Here is a 21,328-nt window from a genome sequence, read left to right on the forward strand (position 1 = left end):
ATTTGCAGGCGGCCCCCCGCACAGTACAAAATCGCCCTCGCCGAGGGCGGCAAGGGGGCCGCCTGCAAAATTCCATGCCCCCCCTCGCCGCCCATTTGCAGGCGGCCCCCCGCACAGTACAAAATCGCCCTCGCGGAGGGCGGCAAGGGGGCCGCCTGCAAATTTCGTTGACGGCCGTCGCCCGAGAGCGAACGGCCGTCTGCCACGTCATTTTCGCCGCCCTCTGGGAGGGCGATTTTTAAAAATCGCCTTCCCAAAGGGCGGTAGGCGACTACTTCCGTCAATTTTCAAAATAGAAAATTATTTTTGTAAAACTTTTAATAAAAAAAATTAAAAATAAAAAAAATTCCCGCTGCACGCCTGCAACTGCAACGGCAACCGTGCGTGCTCCCATCCACCCATGACAGCGTGCGTACGTGCTCGTCTCACACCGAACAACTCTCCATGTACTATGCGACTACCGTTCGAGTAAACCCCCCTCGTCCTACTTACATGCGCGAGGCCGTTGCGAATCAATCAACACTGGCGTCAATCAACACCAAACAATTCGTTCGATTTCTTAGTTTAGTTTAGTTTCTCGCTTAATACTCTATTCTAAAGCACAAGGGAAGCAGCCAGGAAATGGATTAGTGATGACCAAACGGACAATCAACAGTAACGCTGTTGGCTGCTGACGACTATTTTAGTTGACATGTCCATACATAAATACACATAATCCAGAGAGATGGCCAGCTCCGTGACCAGCAAAGAGACAAGGCTGGGGTCTGATAAAAGAAGCCCTACCTGAGCTTGACCTCCCTGTCTCGAGCCCCCCATACTGCATACCTCATGCCATACTCTAATCAGTATAATCCAGGCATTAATGAGATGCATCAGCTTTATAATACAAAGCTAATGACATGCCAATACATGCTGCCAACCTTGCATTCCTCCAGCCTACATATGTGTCCATCGAAAGATACACCATTTTGGAATTGCCTTCTCTCTGCATTTAGGCACGCACCAAATCCTTGTAGCCATGGGCCATCACTCACCTGCCCTGCTTCATGTTAGCTCAGATTTCAGCCTCTCAGGACCATTTCTTGTGATGCATATATACTAACTTGTTGTCTCATATAGCACTAGTTACATGTTCATGGATCATATGTAATAAACTGCCATCATCAAGGATCAGCCTGTATATGCTCATCTCTATCAATGCTAGAAGTCTACGATTACTAACAAAATTAGCACTGCAACACTCACTGACAGACAACATCAAATCAAGCTCCTACTATCTGACGACACCATGCTGTCCATGCAGCTAGGATGGAGGAGATAAGCCAACATTCAGACACCATCACCATGCGTGATGCCGTGATGAGAAGAAAAGTTTGAGCAGCTAGCTAGCATGGGTCATCAGATCATGCTGTTAGAGCAGACAGCATTGGTCAATAGTCAGAATTTTGGGTGTTTTCTTGGGTGTTGGGTCCTCATGACCTTCACCTTTGTCAGATTTAGCAGGGATCTAATGAGCAAAAAATTAGTAACAAAGAAGCCTACAGCAAGTAGCCAAATGTTGCTGTCCCCTCTGCCCCTACCTAATAAGCACAACTACTGTACACTCCAAACATCTGCTCACTCACATGCATGTGACGTTTATGGTCCACAAACTACACATGATTATGGCAATAGTGCCCTATGTCTCGGCATGTTTTGCATAATGGAGTATGGATCTCAATCATGCTAATGGCTAGCTTAGCCTTTTGTGAACTAACCTCCTTGCAAGTAGTATTATTCAGGATGGGGCCTGGTTTGCAAATATGTTAGAGTGCAGACACCATGGCCCATTTCTGTCGCTGCAACCTTCGCCAATTTATATATAAACCTCGAGGAGACATGTAGAGGGAGCATTCGCTTCATCAGTTCATCTTCTCTCCATCTCCATTTCCAGTAGTTAGTTGTCACCAGTCATCAGCACAACCATGGTTATTGATCAGAAGCTACTCTGCTTAGTGTTTGTCTCAGGAGTACTCGTCCTAGCAAATCTTGCAGATGTCTCTTCTGCTGCTGCTTCTTCACTGAGCAGGCAGCAAGATCAAGTGGCTCGAGTTCTTGGTCGCAGAGGCAGAGAACTGATAGGAGAAGGCTTGTCAGGACACCAATACCGGCATGAAGGCAAGCACAAGGAGCAACATGAGGTGAGTTCATTATTCATATGTTCATAAAATGCAAAACTGAATTTTTATGTGTTTTCTTGTGCCTGCCTCTGCTGCATAATCTTTTTTTAATGTCAGTGAATAGCACATTGTGCACTACCATCTTCAGCTAGAAATGCAGATGAAAAACAAGAAATAATTGTCAAGCTCATGGTGTGTCCATGTCCAGGTAGTGGCTATGGAGGCGACGACGAAGGAGACTGCAGAGACGAAGGCAGGTTGGGTGGATGATGATGAGGGCGCAAGAGAAGGGCTGATCGACAGCGCTGATTACAGCGGGGTGGCGATGCACTCTCCGTCTCCACCCAAACGCAAGCACCCAAAGAAACCATAGGCTGTCAGCTTCTCTGTTTGTCCGTGTATAATCTTCTTGTCTAGCTTAGTTAGTAGGAGTACTACTAGTACTAAGTACTCTCTTGGACTGTTAATTTCGTCATGAAATTACATGTACCCTTCTTCGCAAGAGATCGATCGATGTTCTGCTGCTGCTTCTTCTGTATGTGTTGCCATTGCTCTGTTCATGCATTGCTGTTAGCTAGCTGCAGAGATGACACAGCCAGGGTTTAAGTTTTCGACGAAAACCAACCAAAAACCGCAAAATTTAGATGTTTTGACGAGGGATGAAACTAAGGGTGCAAGTGGCTACCCGCGAAAACCTATTTATAGGCTAAACTAACCCGCGAACTCACTTATTTTGACCTATAAATGGGTTCGTGGGTGACCCACTTGCACCCCTAGATGAAAGAAGATTATGAGTGAAATTTCGAATGGTTTTCTAGAATTCAAATTTGAAACAGTAAAATTCAACCAAAATTTGATCGAAATTTGGTGAAAAATGTCATTCCGCTACGGATTCAGGTCAGGCACTCGATCAGAAAGGTGAACCCTGACCACAGCTGAGAACTAACACCAGTCCATGATGGTCGAGTGTCAACTGTCAAATTATATTCTCCAAGTCTCCAATAGTGACGTTTTCATCGCAACTACAGGTTTAGCCCGGGATAAAAAACAAGGAAACATTTTTATTTCGAGGGAAGGACGCAGGACTGAAGAAACTTAAAAGTGTCCCTGATGTGTTTCATCATCCGTTCTGTCACTCACAAATGGACTCAAAATACAGACCCAGATCAAGTGTGGTGTTCAACCAAAATGTTAACTGGCGAATGGAAGGTGGCGTGGTTTTCTAGAAACTGCAGATTTGTACAGACCAATCCCCAGACAGAAGAAATACAAGATCAAGACTGGTGGGCAGCAAACAAATTTTGCTGGGATTTATTTGCCCCGATTCATCGTCCAAGTTCTTCATACCTTCAGGGCCAACTTCTTAGCAGCAAGAACCTCCGCTTCGAGGGTTGGCTCCCAAAGAATTGTGGTTTCAGCCAATAGCGCTGTCACGACGTACGGGTCCATGTTTGATGCCGGGCGACGGTCTTCCAAGTAGCCTATCAGCAAGGAGATTTAGCATTGTAAGGGCAAGTTAATAAGATTGAGTTGAAAAATGCAAATACTAAGTTGCACATTTGTGAATTGTGAAAACAACATTACAAGACATGCATTTGCTGATGTTGTGTTCTTTCATAGTTTCAGAAAAAAAAATGTTTGTATTTTCAACTCAAACCTGAAATATTTGGAGCGTAACAACGAAGTATTGAATTACGGAAGTACAAATGAGCAATAGGGGCAGTTACTACATGATGTGCTTATTTGCTATAAAAACTATGTTACTCTGGTTTTGGAGGGCTCAATTGGTTGCTTAATATACCAGTGGATGTTAGTGTTTTCTGAATCCCAAACACAACAATTTCAGGGGACATGGAAGAACATATACCTTTTCCCTTCGCCTCGGTGTCTCGCCCCACCCGAATAGAGCATCCACGGTTTGCCACACCCTTTAATGAAATGTTTCGTTAGTATAGCTTAAAAATAGAAATTAAAACATAAAGATATAAAAAGGCCGCTGAAACCATACCCATGAGAAATTGTCAATGCTAGCTGTCTCGTGTAAACCTGTCAACCTCCTTTCATTTCCTTCACCATATGCACTTATATGCAAGTCATGGCGAAGTGATAGGTTTAGGATTGCCTTCTTGATCACCTCAAATCCTCCATCTTCACGCATACTCTTGGTGCTACATTTGCAAGACAATCAGTATATTTCAATTGTTTGAGAAACAAAGAACATTCATTCAGTCAATCGAAGTGAATACAGGCTTATTCTGGATTTGTATTCAATAACAACTAGTATGGTGGCCCGCGCAAACTGCGCGGCTAGCTACCAATATTCCTTATTTCTATTCCAAATTTTCATTTTTTTTTCTAAATTGTATTTTTATATAGATTGTAAACTCTTATTTCAATATTTTTTATTTTTTATTTTTATAAATTAAGGTTATAAATTGTATTTCAATATAGACTCAAACTTCTACTTATATTTTCTTTTTTTAATTCCAAAGTTTAGTTAGTTCTAAATTGTATACTGATATGGAGTTTTTTCTTTCAATATTCCTTTTTTTAATTTCGAATTTAAGCTATTTAAAATTGTATTTCTATATGGACTCTATTATTATTTTTCTCTGATTCCGTATTTCAATTAGTTATAAATTGTACACCAGTATGAACTCTAGCCTTCTCTTCCAATATTCATTATTTTTTAATTATCTATGTAAATTGTTTTTCTATATGGACTTCGATTAATATGAGAATTTCTAGGCCATGAGAGCAAACGCGGAGTCCAATTTTCTTAGGCTGTGTTTAGATCCAGGGGTGAAAATTTTTGCCATGTCACATCGGATATACTGACATACATTTGAAGTATTAAACGTAGTCTAATAACAAAACAAATTACAGAATCCGCCTGTAAAATGCGAGACGAATTTATTAAGCCTAAATAATCCGTCATTAGCAAATGTTTACTCTAGCACCACATTGTCAAATCATGTAGCAATTAGGCTTAAAAGATTCGTCTCGCAAATTAGTCGCAATCTGTGCAATTAGTTATTTTTTCGCCTATATTTAATACTTCATAATATACTTCATACAGGTGTTAAAACGTTCGATGTGACAGAGTGAAATAACTTGTCAGCGGATCTAAACATGCCCTTATTACTTAAATAAGTTAATGCATTAGTTCTTAATCCAATTGGTTAAATTAGAAATAAACTTTGTGCATGTGGTTTGTTTGATCGTTTCCATCTCAAGTTTTTTTTACTCCGATTCCTATAGTTACTTTAAGCTTCCGTAAAAAAAAGATTTATATTAGTTGTATAACCATTATGGCCGTGTTTAGTTGTTTAGGTGTAAAAATTTTGAAGTATACGGACACACATTTGAAGTACTAAACGTAGACTAATAACAAAACAAATTACTGAATCCGCCTGTAAACTGCGAGACGAATTTATTAAGCCTTATTAATCTGTCATTAGCAAATGTTTACTATAGCATCACATTATCAAATCATGGCATAATTAGGCTCAAAAGATTCGTCTCGCAATTGACATGCAAACTGTGCAATTGGTTTTTTTCGTCCATATATAATGCTCCATACATGTGTCCAAACATTTGATGTAACGTTTTTCGCCAAAATTTTTTGGAATCTAAACACACCCTATATTAAATCTAAACTGTTATAATCTGGATCTACTATGACTCAATGGTTATTTTTTTTCTCTTTTTCTTGATTAACATTGGAATTTCTATTTTTCTTGTCTGTTTTCACTTTTTCTATCTTTCTTGTCCGTTTCTATTTTTTCTTTTTTGTCCGTTTCCAACTTTTTTTTTGTCTGTTTACACCACACCCAATCTTTGTTTTTTTGTCCATTTACACAAAACCTAATCCTAATACCCTTCTATTTTTCCTTTTTTCTTGTGCATGTGGTTTGTTTGGTCATTTCCATCTCAAGCTTTTTTTACTTCGATTCCTATAGTTACTTTAAGCTTCCGTAAAAAAAGATTTATATTAGTTATATAACTATTATGGCCGTGTTTAGTTGTTTAGGTGTAAAAATTTTGAAGTATATGAACACACATTTGAAGGAATTAAACGTAGTCCAATAATAAAACAAATTACAGATGCTGCCAGGAAACTACGAGACGAATTTATTAAGCCTAATTAATCTGTTATTAGCAAATGTTTACTGTAGCATCATATTGTAAAATCATGGCGTAATTAGGCTCAAAAGATTCGTCTCGCAATTTGCATGCAAACTGTGCAATTGGTTTTTTTTTCGTTCACATTTATTGCTCCATACATGTGTCCAAACATTTGATGTGATGTTTTTAGAAAAAAAATTGGAATCCAAACACACCCTATATTAAATCTAAACTGTTATAATCTGGATCTACTATGACCCAATGGTTATTTTTTTTCTCTTTTTCTTGATTAACATTGGAATTTCTTTTTTTTTGTCCCTTTTCACTTTTTTCTCTCTTTCTTGTCCGATTGGATTTTTTTTTGTCCGTTTCCAACTTTTTTTTTCCGTTTCCAACTTTTTTTGTCCGTTTACTCTTTGTTTTTTTTTCCGTTAACACAAAACCTAATCCTAATACCCTTCTATTTTTCTTTTTTTCTTATTTTCTTTCGATTAACGGGGGATTTTCTAGACCGTGAGAGCAAACGTGGAGGCTTCTTTTTCTATTACTTTATAGATATAATAGATTTAACACCTACGAACACTTGATATTCGGTCCGTATTTGGATTGGTATTTTAGGTCTTACACATATGTTTTCTTTCCTATCAAATTCCCAAGGAATTTATTTTTGTCTCTGAATAGGCATTAGTTCGGTCAACAAAGTTGTTCTCTCAAAGGAAAAATGTCAGCAAAGCTGTGTTAAGTGTTCTAAGCTTTGTTCTTATGCTGCAGGATACTTTAACATCAGAAGAAGATAATGAAACCTGTAGTTTGTGTGGCACCCAGCTCCATTCCAGTCTCCCTGTCAGTACATTATATATGTTCAGTCTCCTTTAACGTTTGATTCGCTTTAAAGTTGGGGACAATTTACTAGGACATACCTGAATTGGTTTGGGGTCAAGGGTAAGCACTACACCAGCCTGCTCCGTTATTCTCTGATTACAGTGAGCAAACGATAATTAGAAGTGCTTTTACTGATGCAGAAATTGATATAAGCAAAAGTATAGCCATTCATAGGATGCAACATTCTGATGTTTTGAACAAAACAAAGATGATGGCTTTCAACAAGCGATTTGTAAGAATGTCAAGGTGGATCACAAAATGTGCACATGTAAACGTCTTGGCAATAATATGCATGCAGCTTGATTTTTAAACCATGGTTTGAAAATTAAGAGAGAAAACCAAAATTTCATTATGTAGGGAAATATTTTATTATTATTATTTGAACCAAAATTTCATTATGTAGGGAAATATTTTATTATTATTTGAAATACCTCAAGAATATATCTTGAAATCCATATGTGGTCTCCAGCTTCAATACCGACACTAGGTCCAACCTGGTACTCCCACTGCATGAATAAGGATTGTGAAGTTTCACTTGTTAAACACTAGGATTTGTTCTTCATAGAAGTTAAAACATATCCACTGATTCAGAAAACTAATTGACAAATAACAACACACATACCTGACCAGGCATGACCTCTCCATTTGTTCCACTAATGTTAATTCCAGCATAAAGACATGCCTTGTAGTGAGCATCTGATATGTCACGGCCAAACGATTTGTCCGATCCTACAGCGCAGTAGTATGGACCCTGTAATATCCAGCATGATAGTGTTTTATTAAGCATACACAACACATGGACTTAAACCATCCTTATCTTTATTATTATCTGATCAACAAAGCTCCATTCTTGTTCAGTATAATACCTGGGGCCCAGGGTAGCCTCCAACGGGCCAGCCAAGAGGCCAGTTTACGTCTCTCTGGAGCAAAGTGTACTCCTGTTCTATTCCAAACCTAGAAAAATAGTGCATAGAAAATGTCTCAACTTCACATGTAAACAAAAGTAGATGGAAAAACCATGTTTTCTATTGTAATTTATAGCACAAAAGTGCTTGATGTTTAGTTACCATGGCACTTGGCTGACAACCTTTGGATCACTGAATACTTGTGCAGCCCTGTTACGTTTGTTAGTAGGGATGGGTTCCCCAGCTGGTGTGTAGGTATCACACATAACCTGAAACAACAGATTTTGTATCAGCTAGCATGCGATTTTTCACATGCGCCACTAACCATTGCACAGCTAATCTTTTATGTGCAGGTTAGTATGAAAAGCACATTTGAAAAGGATAAAACATTAAGGAGAAGGGATGGTACCAATATGTTGTTGCCACCTCGAAATGGGTCCTTGAATATAGCCTGTGGGCTGAAATCAGGGGGGACAGCGCAAGAGAAGAGACAGAATTAGAAATCTAGAATGCTTTACTGAAGAATCACATGTACTGCAATATTTTTTCTTACTATAAGATGACTTCACTATCTTCTCCTGGAGCTTGCCCTGTGCTTGATCCATCGTAGTTCCATTTTGGTAGCTCCGAGGGGTCCTCCACTGGTTTTGATATTGTCTGAAATACAGGCATTCGATTTTTCTTTCAAGGGCCAAAGAGGTAGAAAGTAAATAACGAAAGGAGGCGCTGTGTACACTGCTAATCCCCTAAAAACGCAACTTCTCTTCCTAAAGACAGCACTGGTATCTTTATCCAAGAACAAGAACATTTGTGATAATGATGATACCAAGTGCATACCCTTGATTTGCTTCTGAGGTCAATTCCAGTTCCTCCAACCCTGCAGAATGTGGCAAAAAGGATTGCAGATTCGTTAATATATTGCTGCTTTCACCAGGAAAACGCATCGGGGATTCGCACTCCTGAAGTATTATTATTCAAGTGTGGGAACTGAAAAGCAGCTAGTGTGAGTCACCACCAGCCACCACCATGCTTGAGAAACTTTTATCTATTTTAAGGCAAAACTTGTACTCTACTAATGTTTGCTCACAGCTAATCCTATGATTCATATCTCAACCATCCAATTCCCTAATCGAACGGTGCAGTGCAAAACCTACAAACTGTAGCAGTAGTACTAAATTGGTGCTAGTAAAAAGTGCGGATTTGGCTTATCTGAAATCTGAAAGTCTGAAACTGCTGCTACTGCTACTGTTGTGTGGGTCAAACCAAGAACAGAAGCGTCACTGTGAGATGCAGCATTTGCAGTACCAGATGTACTCGGCGATGATCTTGTCGGTGAAGGGGGTGGTGTCCATGTTGAGCAGCTGCTCCATCCGCGTCACCACCCCGGTGGTCTCCGTGCTCACGGCCATCACCCTGAACCCCGACGTGCCGCGCCCGGTCCTCCTGACTCCCCACACCCTCCCCCCCGCCGCCGCCGCAGCCGCCGCCGGCCTCGCCCGCACGGCCCCGACCTGGCACTGCATCGCCGGCACCACCGCCTGCGCCATTTTCACCCCCTACAGATAATCACCAACTCACTCAACCTGCATCAAACAAACAACATTGTCATCAGCAAAAACGAGACGAAACCGAGCACGAAAACACAAAATGCAGGCATTGCACGGACTCACCGGAATGCAGCGACGAGGAGGAGGAGGAGAGGAGGCGACGTCGATGGAATTTTTAATGCGAGGAGGTGCATAAATATTTTTAGTGGCGGGCGGGAACAGCAGCATCTTGGCTTTTGCTGAGGGGATAGGGCTCCCCGCGGTTTGGGTGGACGAGATTTCTGGCCCTTGCGACCATCGGAGGCAACCAGCACACAATCCAAGCGTCCCCAGGATAAAATTTTCCCCAAAATTTTTTCTTCTTCGATTTATCAAATCTTTTCTCTTCTCCTGGATATGGAAGATGCGGCTCTCCTTGTCACGTCTACCTCCGATCGCAGCAGCGACCCATTTATTGTTGTTTATGTGCAGCGTTCATTGACCTGCAAATTGTACATTTAGTATTTGTTTGTTATTTATAATCTTGGGGGGGGGGGGGGGGGGATGCAGCCAGAAATTCAGAAAATACAAGACTGTCACTGAGGTTATGACTGACCCTCAGATGGTGCAATAATTGGGGGAGGAGATTAGCGGTTTAGAAACGTCATCTCTTTGCAGGTGCAGCGCCAACGGGTTGATTTGGGGTCCAGAGGTCATAGATTGGATTCCATCTGGTCGGTGGCAACAAATTGTGTTTGTTTGCTTATCAACTTGCAGTTTTGTAGCAGTAGATCAGGTGGTCATGTGAGAGTGTGAGACTTGAGCAGAGAGATTCTGTGGAGCTTTGCAGCATGAGCAAGTGATTCATTTTTTATCATTAGTCATATCATGACAATAGTGAACTCAAGTTGTAACTAATCAGAACTGTAAGACCACAAGACAAAAGACCATGATAGTTGAGTTAAAATCTAATCAGAATTGTGGATGATTGAGGTGGGGCAAATGTTTCCAGACAGATTTTCTAGTCAGGGAGAAATGATACACCTAGCTGATCACTGAACTTTATCTGTCAGGAGGGAATTCTCCAAACTCCAGAAGTTAAATTTCATGCTTCCTGTGCAATGCTAGCATTCCCCTCGTGTACTGATTCCTAGTCGTTCTATACATCTGAAGCAACATTTCAAAGCTCTCACACGCGTCTTCGTACGCTACGCACCTACAAAATTTCAACTTGAAGTCTGTAAATTCAGTTAAGGATTGCTCAAGGTTGCAGCTGACTGCCTCAAGAAGCTCTTCAAGGGCTCCCAAAATGTTGCAGAAATCGACTTGGTCATTTGTGCCTCCGTGTTGCGGCAGATGCCGGAGCCAACACATCCATTGGAAGGGCTCATCGTTTTTCTCTCTCACTGCGAGCCCAATGCACATCAATGCCTCCTTGAAGTTGCAGCTCCTGTCGATTTTCTTAATTATCTCATCAAAAAATGATCTTTGGTTGCTTCTGAGAGCTTTCGAGTGAGTTGTCGTACATGAACTAGATGGTGGAAGCTTTGCTGCAACCATGCATGCCTTCCTGAAGGTTGCATCATTTTTCGAAAGCAGCCTGATTGCCACATGCAACAGGAGAGCAAATAACGAAGTTCGTGCCTCCTCTTGGGACTTAACAAATGGAGAGCTCCAGTGTTTCTCCGTCCAACAATGAAGGGCAATATGCGTAAATCCCTCCCACCTGCAACAACAGTAATAGTGAGATGCTGAAACACTAGACATGGAACACTGAGAATTTTACATAGATATGAAGAGTACTTACTCGAAGGGTGGCTCAACCTCAATAGCAAGGGTCAAATGGAGTGAGCAATCAACAGTTGAGTTCACTTCAAATCCACCAACATCAACATCAGTGTGAGCCTCGTGAACAAAGCCTCTAGGAACATACATTATGTCTCCTTCAAGCAAAATTTCCATCCTCCCACCACAATCATCCACCAAGTCATCTAAAGGTTCAAAAGGTTCATATAGTCTAGGCAAAAGTAACTTTGTGTCAGGCCAAATCATCCATTTCTTGCATCCAAGCAGTTGCCAAACAAGTACACAGTGATCATCATAATGCCGGGCCAGGCCCTGAGCTCTTGGAGGGGAGAAATATATATTAGCTCCCACAGAAGGTTGACCGAATAAATCAGCTACAGCAGAAGCTATAGCAGCAATCTTTTCAGAACGGAACTCCATACCACGCAAGGCAACTGAGAAACCATTTTTAAATGCATCCTTACATTTTTCAACGAATGCATCTGCATCCTGGAAGGTCATCCCATCATCAAAGAAATGTTCCTCCATCGCATAACCTATTGAGGTCTGATCACATTGGTCATTTATTCTTACAACTCTGATATCTTGCCTATACTTCACAGTGGCACCCAAGGAACCTTGAACCTCACGGAGAAATGAACTAATGTCAAGTTCATCTGAAGCAATAGCGGGGCAAGAAACAATCCCATTTACAAGTGACTGGATGATAGTATCAGGTGTTTTCAGATCAAATTCATTAAGCAGTGAAGTGAATACACTATCCACATGCAGATTCTTCTGTTTCCTAGTGACCAAGTAAGTCGACTTCTCCCAGTAGTTTAGGAGAAAATTTTCATAGTCAGATACCGATTGTCCAAAAATGCTTCGTCTGACTTCATCAGGTTCCAGGTGGGCTGGACAGGCAATATTCATTGAAAGCCTAAAAATAGCTTCAGATATCTCATGTTCTTTCCTTTGAAGTTGATTCTTCGAGTTGATGCAGTCAGTTGACGATCCCAGTTTATCAACATTCTTCCAGATTTTATGCAACAAAGGCAGAACTTTTCTAACTACATCCTGTTGCAGATTATGCAAGGTATCAACTTGACAGGAATTCACCATGAATACCAATGTGTCAACCATCAAGTAGAAGGATTTATTTGCTTTAGAAGCACTTTTTGAGCACTCAGTGCTTCTGATATCAATGACTCCAGAAATAAATTCCACCTGAGAAAATAGATATCTACAGGAAGTGAATTCAACCAGTCGAAGATATTCATCATATTTAAAAGGCCTGGCAATGCTTCCCATCTAGTTATAAACTATCAAGCCATCTTCATCATAACATATTAACATGCTACCAGAGGAAGTTTATCATAATAACTGCAGACTTGCCATTGATCTATACATGGGCACATTGGTTAAGTTGATCTTGTGAACATAAGAGTCAAGCGGTTCTTGACATTTAGTAGTATATATCAGTATAGCACAAGCTACTAAAGCCGAAATACATATTGAATTTGAAAAAACAATCAGATCAATCAGTAAATATGCTTACAATATGCTCTGCAGAACAGCAGAGCCCGCAAGATGCTCCCTGCCAGCAGAAGAAGCAGAGAGATCCATTATAGCATTACAGGCAGCCTCTGCCACTCGCTGGCTCCCACGCCGCAGCGCCCGTGCCAAGCAATCGGCAATGGCGGCATCGGACGCAAGCGTCTCGCTAGCCTCCATGGACTGGAGCGCCGCTGCACCCAGCACCTCGCAGCTCAGCGCGGCCACAGAAGCAGAGCTGCATTGCCAATTTCTGCACAAGTTAAAGAGAAAAAAAAAGAAAAAAGAAAAAAAAAACAGAAGGGGGAGGAGGATAGGAGAGGCTCTGTACTGTACCTGGAGGTGAGGAGGAGGGGGAGGATCGCGACGAGGGAGGCCGGGAGAGGGTGAAGCGACGGGCGGGAGCGCGAGAGCGCGCGGCGGAGGAGGCGGGCGACGGTCGAGTCGGAGCCGTGTGGAGTCCGCCGGTGAGTGGATCGTGCGGCGGCGGCGAGCAGGATGGGGAAGACGCTCCGGTCGAAGGCGGCGGAGGCGCCACCGCCGCGCCTCTTCCGCTTCTTCATCTCGACCTCGCGAAGTTCGATTCGTGGCGGAGCTCCGGCGAGGCCGCCGCCGTGGAGAGGAGAGAAGGAGACGGACTCGCGAATACGTGAGATGAATATCCGTGTCTCCTATAGCGGTTACGTATTCTCAGAGGTGACTCAAGCAAATTACGCTTTTCTTCCGAAGAACCTGCCTTTGTACTTTACGCCAACTGCATTCTTGGAAATGAATTGAACATATTCCAAAGTGAAATTTTATGATCAATTTTACCATATAACATTTGATACCTTGAGGTACCAAATTTTACACACAAAATTTTTTGATGCCTCAAGGTACCAGATTTTACACACAAAATTTTGATACCTCGAGGTACCAAATTTTACACCAGAGAGTATCTCAAGATACCAAATGTTGGATGGTAAAATTGCTCTTAAATTTTACTCCCTCCGTTCCAAAAAAAAGACAAACCCTGGGTTTCCGTGTCCAACATTTGATCGTCCGTCTTATTTGAAAAAATTATAAAAAAATTAAAAAGACAAGTCACGCATAAAGTATTAATCATGTTTTATCATCTAACAACAATGAAAATACTAATTATAAAAAAATCATATAAGACGAACGGTCAAACGTTGAACACGGAAACCCAGGGTTTGTCTTTTTTTTTTGGACGGAGGGAGTACATGATGGATGATGTTAACACAACAATAGCAATTTGAAAAAAAAAATACTTCAAGGTATCTAATTTTTACACCAAAAAAAATACTTCGAGGTACCAAAATTTACACTATGTGTAGTATCTCCCGGCATTTTTTTTAAGATGATAAAATTACCCTATTCCAAAAGGCAACTAATACTAAGAAAATTAGTCTCAACATGATGGATGATGTTAACACAACAACGGCAATTTGATCTTTCAGAACCAATTGGCAGAAATCACTTAGTAGCAAGAGGGAATACTGTATGATATCGACTTTGAGCTTTAGCAATCATACTGTTAGGTTAGGTGATGGAATAGTTCGTGTTCTGCATGCTCTGATTTTAAACTCTTATCTTTGTACCAAAAGTCCAACACGATTAGCTCACCTAACGCAAATCCGTAGGCGCCAAGAAATTAAAACCCTTCTCTCCCTTTTGCTGTTTCCTGCTGATACCAGTGCTATATATAAGAAGGCTAAGCTCTGTTCATTAAGCAGGGAGTAATAAATCACCCATCCTGCTTAATTACCATCTATTCATCATTATCCTCTCCTCTCTTATGTGCTAGGTTTAATTTTGTGTTTTTTTTTCATGTTTTGAGTCTGAGTTTAATTTCTGGCTTGTAAGTAGAATTTTCTTCTTTTCTTCGTATGTTTTCAGAGTTTCAGTGGTTCGTTAATTTGCTGATTTAAGTTGGCGCTATTTGTGAGCACGGCCATGGAGGACAGTGATGGAAACAACGAAGGCTCGCTCGCCGAACCTAAACATGGCATTTGCTCATATGCATGCCCTTGATGATCACAATCGTACTGTGCACTGAGTCCTCCATGCTCTTAAATTTGTGCTGTTTCGTTTTAGTTGCCTGTTTTATCTGATGGTTAGATAAAAGAAGTCCAAAAATTCAGACATTCAGTGCTGTCTTCCGAGTTTTTCTCCCGACAGTGTTTCTCCGTCCTTTGTCTCGTTTTGTTTTTAGTGAGGATTCTGTTGGGGCTCCTTGATTTTTTTTTTCGGTTTTGCTAGTATTTCACTTGCGACAGATTTTTATATTTCTATCTTTTACTTTTTCGTTCATAGGATCTTTATATTAAGATTTGTGTTCTTGTATATCTAACTTGTAGTTATACTCATTTACAGTGCACTTATACTCAGTTACATAGCACTTGCATCCTGTTACAATTCACCAAAACTAGATTTTTACAATAGTTCTTTTCTCTAAATTTATGATTTTTGACATATTTGTCTCTCTTTTTTGTTATTTTATTTAAAACTAGCTATATCCATTAGTTGAAAATTCTGTAAGATTTGAAGACATAAATTTGTCGAAGTATCAATAGGTAGTCCTTTTTTCAGTTATGGATTAAAAACCAACGGCCTCTACATCCTCCAGGTTGGGCCTCCTTGATATGCCTTGGAATAATATCTAAAACTTATGGTCACCTTAATCTGTAGACTGTTCAGAATCAGAATGAACAGTTAGAAGGACCTCAAGTCATCGACTAAACCATTTGGCAAGGCAAGGCAAGGATTCTGCCTTCAGGGGACAAGGATTCTTCAGAATTGTTCCAAAAAAAAAGTTGTAAAAGGAAAAGCAAGAATTCTGACCAGCAACTGTTTACGACCATCTTAACAAACCGATGTGGCACATTGTGATTGAATCTTGGATCGAGGCTGGACTTCCCTTCATCAGTTCATCCATTTTGTGGAAATTTCAGAATTCAGATTCTGGAGTAATGATCGTGATCCGTACGTTGTGATGTGCATGGAAACAGATTTTGAAGGAACTACGTTGCTTCGAGAAATTTTCACGATCGCTGAGGCTATGTTGGCTCTTGGCTCTGGTACGAGTGGACAAGCCCGGAAAAATCTTGGATAGGAACCCCGCCGCCCTCACCGATTGTGCACTGTTCGTGGCCGCCATCAAGGTAACAGTTGGAGATGGACGAAAGGCAAAATTTTGGGAATCCAACTGGATAGGAGATCAGCCGTTGAAATATCTAGCCCCAAACCTTTTCAAGCACTCCAAAAGGAAGAACAAATCGACTCTTGAGGCAATAACCAATAATGCTTGGATCGAAGATATCCGCGGAAGGTGACAATACAGTTGCTTCAGGAATATATATGTGTATGGGAAGTGCTCCACAATGCAGGAGATGTGATCCATGAAGGGGCTGATGACACAATCCTCCGGCGGTGGTCAGCCAGCGGCATGTATACGGCGAAATCAGCATATGCCATGCAGTTCATGGGCAAAACGATTTTCGGAATCAGCCGAGCTTGTATGGAAGACTTGGGCACCGGGTAAACACAAATTCTTCGTGTGGTTGCTGGCAAAAAATAGAATATGGACGACGGATTGATTGCAATGCAGGGGCTGGCCAAATAATTACTTTTGCCAACTCTGTGTTCAGAAATCTTGAAATAGTACGGCACCTCTTCATGGAGTGCCCCTTCACGCAGCAGGTATGGCGGGACATTGGTCGCAAGATCAGGCTGTCACGTTTCCTCAATATGACCATAGACGATACTCTCCTCAATTGGTGGCGCGAGCAAACAGATGAGGCAGAAAAGTTGCAACAGAAAAGGCTGCGTTCAGTATTCTTGGCCACGCTTTGGGAGATTTGGATAGAAAGAAACAATTGCATTTTTAGAGGCACTGAGTCTACGCCGCCGGCACTTGCTAGCAAGATCATAGATGAGCTTCATTTGTGGGAAATGGCAGGCGCCAAGGGAGTGCAATGTATTATGTTAAGAGAGTAGGCTTCTATTTTTCTAAAGCGTGTAGACAGGAATAGTCCCTTTTATACATTTTTGTTTTCTTACTTCTTCTATAATATAAAACCAGCTCGCTAGGTTCTTTAAAAAAAAAAAGGATTCTGAAGGAACTCGTGTATTCTGCCAAGGCCCGGTATGAGCTGACGACGTTGTTGTATGCTTGAGATTATTTCTCTCAAAAACATTATATAAGATGCTATTATGCCCAAATATTTTCATGGGCCTTGTCTCAAAAATGCTCCAATTTCCAGCATCTGCTTATACATACGAACAAGTACATTTTTTCTATACTTTTTGCCCCAAACCGTTTCTGGATCTGGGAACGTGTCCGTGTGCACACACTATACATATCAACTAGTAATAAATATCACCAAAGATTTAAAAAAAATAAATAAACTGTACATGCACTTTTAGTACTATTATCTATTTATAAGATCTTGTAACGCCCTGCAAATAATTAGAGAAAAAAGAAAAAGAAAAAGAAGAGAAGAGAAGAAGGAAAAAGAGCAAAGCTAGCTAGCAGGCCAGCCCATGCAGCCCAGTAGCTAGCTGGCCCAGCAGCAAAAGGCAGCCCACAGTAGCATGCAAGCAGCAGCGCAGCAAGCAGAGCAGAGAGAGCAGAGCAGCAGCGATGTACTGTAGCAAAAAATAATCCCACCTCGCCAATTCAACCTGAGAGGGAGACCAGCTTATAACGATGAGCAGCCCGAAATTTTTCGTTAAAGTGTGGTCCAACTGAATAAGATAATCCGATACTATTTTTTGTCCTGGCTCATCTTCAATTTTATTATATGTATATGTATTTTTTCTATAATTTTCGGTAATAATTATTTAGTGAGCAAGATGCATAGACAAAAAAAATATGCCATGGCTTCTCTTCCAACCTTACAAAAAATGAAAAAATCAGTCTTACTAATGTCTACATCCTCCATAAAAAACTATTTTTGAATTTAAATCTCGACATAGTTTACCAATGTTTTTATTATAGAGGGAGTAGTTGTCTACTCTACAGTGACAAGATTAGAATAGATAAACAAAATCAGACCCTTACACAGGACACAACGCAATCACTGTCTCACTGGTATCTACAGTAACAATGGCTGCAAAGTCAAGTTGCTCAATGGAAGTGGTGGGGCAAGATACTAATACCGACCATACTGAGAACTCCCTCCGTTTCAGACGTTTTAACTTTGGTCAAAGTTAATTTTTTAAAATTTTAACTAAATTTATAGACAAGTAATATTTATAATACTAAATTAGTTTCATCAATAAATAATTGAATATATTTTCACAATAAATTTATCTTGACTTAAAAATGTTACTCCCTTTGTCCCATAATATAAAAACCTAGTATGGGACGTGACATTTTCTAGTTCTATAAATCTGGACATGCTGCCTGTCCAGATTTGTAATACTAGTAAATATTTAATGTAATCATAAGTTCTTATATTTTGGGACAGAGAGAGTATTATTTTTTTTCAACAAACTTAGTTTTAGTTAAATTTAAAGTAGTTCTTATAAGCTGAAACAGAGTGAATGGATAAGTAATGATGTCCACGTAGTGCATTGAACGTAGGGAAAGCTATCCAGTTTCCGGAACAGTACACTGTACAGTTCCCTTCCTCAACGGCGGAGCAGGATTATGCATGATAGGAGAGGGGGGCCAGTCAAGAAACAATAAAAACAAAACACACGTATAATATTAATCACAAGCGATGGCTTGTATAGAAAATTGAGATACGGTGTCATTATATATTGACCATACTTATTACTTAAACCATTGCGTTATCCTCTATGTACAAGCAATCAGATTTCGTCAAAATTGTCAGGATCACCTGACCCCGACATGTTCATTGCTTGTGCTAGCTGTTGAATGCTGATGCTTGCAAGATGGTCTAAACTCTGAATTTGTTGATGGTTTTTAACTATCAATTTGATATATTATGTCACGTTTTGCAAAATATCCACAAGTACTGACTGGGTTTCGGACTTTCGGTTAGGTACTTGACGAGCAGGCATAGGTATATTTGTTCCATTTTAGACCCGGTAAGCTTGTTAAGACGTATTCCTATTCCACCGAGACAATCCAGTTCGTTGCCATCTCTACTTTAGACCACTTAGTAAAACCAGATCATTTAGTATATAGAGGATATCTATATGTTAGAAGGATATCCGTGTAGGATCACCGTTCATTCCGCATCCAATGGCAGCACTGGTTCCTAGCTTCTCTTCAGTCGTTCGGCCTAGCTCAGAGCCAACCAGGGGGAAACGTACGCCGCTACAAGAAACCCCGTCGTTTTGCCGCAGGATTCTGGGCCAAATTACGACGGAGGAGAGGGTAGGAAACTATGAATTGATGCTGTCGTTGAATGCTGGGTAAACAACGATCCGGCACAGATATCCCCTTTGATGTAGAAATCCTCTTCATCAGAAGACCTGGTTCCGATTGAGTAAAAATGGGCTCTCACGGTTAACCTTTGCATAGACCATAGAAACATAGCCCTTGTTAAAGTGCCCGTTAAACCTTTGCACAGACCATAGAACGCAGGCACGCAGCCCATGATTCAAACAAAAAAAGTAGATTAAGTAGAGTAATTAAGTATATCCTTTTGTTCTAGTACATCGGAGACGGTGTTCAGTTTGGTGACTACAAATTAATTAAAGTAGAGTAACGAAATATCCACTGAATGTGCGCCTGTGCGAGTGCGACGAATGTACCTAACAGTCAATGCTGTTCCTCTATAGTTCGTCTGAAACCAGCGAATTAATCCGACTAGGCAACATTGAACTAGTGCTATCAAAGATCAGCGCAGCTGCCGTGCGTGGTTCTCTCATTGGCTGGATCGATGTTGAAATCAGAACCAACGGTTTTGACCGGTTTCTTAAACAGTTAAACCCGTACATAAAATCGGCGCCAATTCAGCTTGTTTTGTGGAACTGTGTGTTTAGTTATCGGCAAATAGCACACGCCAAATTGCCAACTAGCTAGCTATCTCGACAAATTAGAGCCTCATCCAAAACGATAGGTTGGCGATGCGTGTCGTCCAAAACTACCTTAGTACGTTACCGTACCTATAAATATGCATGCAATGCTCGACGCTTTGCTGCACACACATCGATCGCTAATCCATCAACCTATAGCTTAACGATCACTGCCATTGCAATGGCGCGGTGCACTTTGCTCGTTCTCCTCGTGGCGGCGGCGGTGGCGGTCGTCCCGCTCGCCGCCGGCCAGCCGTGGGCTACCTGCGGCGACGGCACGTACGAGCAGGGGAGCGCCTACGAGAACAACCTCCTGAACCTGGCCCTCACCCTCCGCGACGGCGCCTCCTCCCAGGAGATCCTCTTCTCCACGGGCTCCAACGGCGCCGCCCCGAACACCGTCTACGGCCTCCTCCTCTGCCGCGGCGACATCTCCCGCGCCGCCTGCTACGACTGCGGCACCAGCGTGTGGAGGGACGCCGGGAGCGCGTGCCGCCGCGCCAAGGACGTCGCCCTCGTCTACAACGAGTGCTACGCCCGCCTCTCCGACAAGGACGACTTCCTCGCCGACAAGGTGGGGCCGGGGCAGCTGACGACCCTCATGAGCAGCACCAACATCAGCAGCGGCGCCGACGTCGCCGCCTACGACCGCGCGGTGACGCGGCTGCTGGCGGCCACCGCGGAGTACGCGGCGGGGGACATCGCGAGGAAGCTGTTCGCGACGGGGCAGCGGGTGGGCGCCGACCCGGGGTTCCCCAACCTGTACGCGACGGCGCAGTGCGCGTTCGACATCACGCTGGAGGCGTGCCGCGGCTGCCTCGAGGGCCTCGTCGCCAGGTGGTGGGACACGTTCCCGGCGAACGTCGACGGCGCCAGGATCGCCGGGCCGAGGTGCCTCCTCAGGTCGGAGGTGTACCCGTTCTACACCGGCGCCCCGATGGTGGTGCTGCGTGAGTAGGCGCTGGCCATGCGTGAAGCTAGAATAAAATGGCACAAATTAAGAGTGTTCCACCAGAATAAATGTATTGTATACTGAATAAACCTGCATGCAGGATATCTATCTAAGCTGTAACCGGATTATACTATTGTACTATCAAATAAAAAAAAGTGTCTATATGATTATATATCATCGTTAAAAATTATAGCATATTCTTACGCTCATGGAGTCAGGATCGATCGATATATATATATATATATATATATATATATATATATATATATATATATATATATATATATATATATATATATATATATATATATATATATATATATACACACACACACACACACACACACACACACACGCTTGACCAAGACGTAAATCTCGAGCTATTAATATCAACTAGGTATCATAAGTAATAAGTAATTGGATCCCGATTGTTCAAGCCTT

At 41.6% G+C, this 21,328-nt stretch overlaps 4 protein-coding genes across 4 annotated transcripts; 2 read left to right on the forward strand and 2 right to left on the reverse strand.

Moving 5' to 3' along the window:
* The first annotated feature begins 1,863 nt into the window (after positions 1–1,863).
* LOC4337271 (uncharacterized) lies at positions 1,864–2,697 on the forward strand. The gene is made up of 2 exons (XM_015779711.3): positions 1,864–2,180; positions 2,368–2,697. The coding sequence occupies exons 1-2, from the start codon at positions 1,965–1,967 to the stop codon at positions 2,530–2,532; spliced, it is 381 nt and encodes a 126-aa protein (XP_015635197.1). The 5' UTR covers positions 1,864–1,964; the 3' UTR covers positions 2,533–2,697.
* A 398-nt stretch (positions 2,698–3,095) lies between these two features.
* LOC4337272 (glutamine synthetase, chloroplastic-like) lies at positions 3,096–9,859 on the reverse strand. The gene is made up of 14 exons (NM_001402450.1): positions 9,745–9,859; positions 9,380–9,657; positions 8,912–8,951; positions 8,628–8,731; positions 8,484–8,532; positions 8,237–8,343; positions 8,036–8,123; positions 7,792–7,920; positions 7,601–7,675; positions 7,208–7,261; positions 7,091–7,128; positions 4,168–4,327; positions 4,027–4,087; positions 3,096–3,640 (listed from the first exon to the last, which is right to left on the reverse strand). The coding sequence occupies exons 2-14, from the start codon at positions 9,619–9,621 to the stop codon at positions 3,501–3,503; spliced, it is 1,287 nt and encodes a 428-aa protein (NP_001389379.1). The 5' UTR covers positions 9,622–9,657; positions 9,745–9,859; the 3' UTR covers positions 3,096–3,500.
* A 593-nt stretch (positions 9,860–10,452) lies between these two features.
* Positions 10,453–13,595, reverse strand: LOC9268485 (uncharacterized). The gene is made up of 4 exons (XM_015779835.3): positions 13,276–13,595; positions 12,944–13,177; positions 11,408–12,628; positions 10,453–11,326 (listed from the first exon to the last, which is right to left on the reverse strand). Exons 1-4 carry the CDS (start codon positions 13,500–13,502, stop codon positions 10,699–10,701), a joined length of 2,310 nt encoding a protein of 769 aa, XP_015635321.1. The 5' UTR covers positions 13,503–13,595; the 3' UTR covers positions 10,453–10,698.
* Positions 13,596–20,059: 6,464 nt separating this feature from the next.
* On the forward strand, positions 20,060–21,057 carry LOC4337274 (cysteine-rich receptor-like protein kinase 6). Its single transcript, XM_015779840.3, has one exon. It carries the CDS (start codon positions 20,117–20,119, stop codon positions 20,891–20,893), a length of 777 nt encoding a protein of 258 aa, XP_015635326.1. The 5' UTR covers positions 20,060–20,116; the 3' UTR covers positions 20,894–21,057.
* The last annotated feature ends 271 nt before the right edge of the window (positions 21,058–21,328 follow it).

This window comes from Oryza sativa, chromosome 4 (assembly GCF_034140825.1).
Source record: "Oryza sativa Japonica Group chromosome 4, ASM3414082v1".
Taxonomy (NCBI): Eukaryota; Viridiplantae; Streptophyta; class Magnoliopsida; order Poales; family Poaceae; genus Oryza; species Oryza sativa.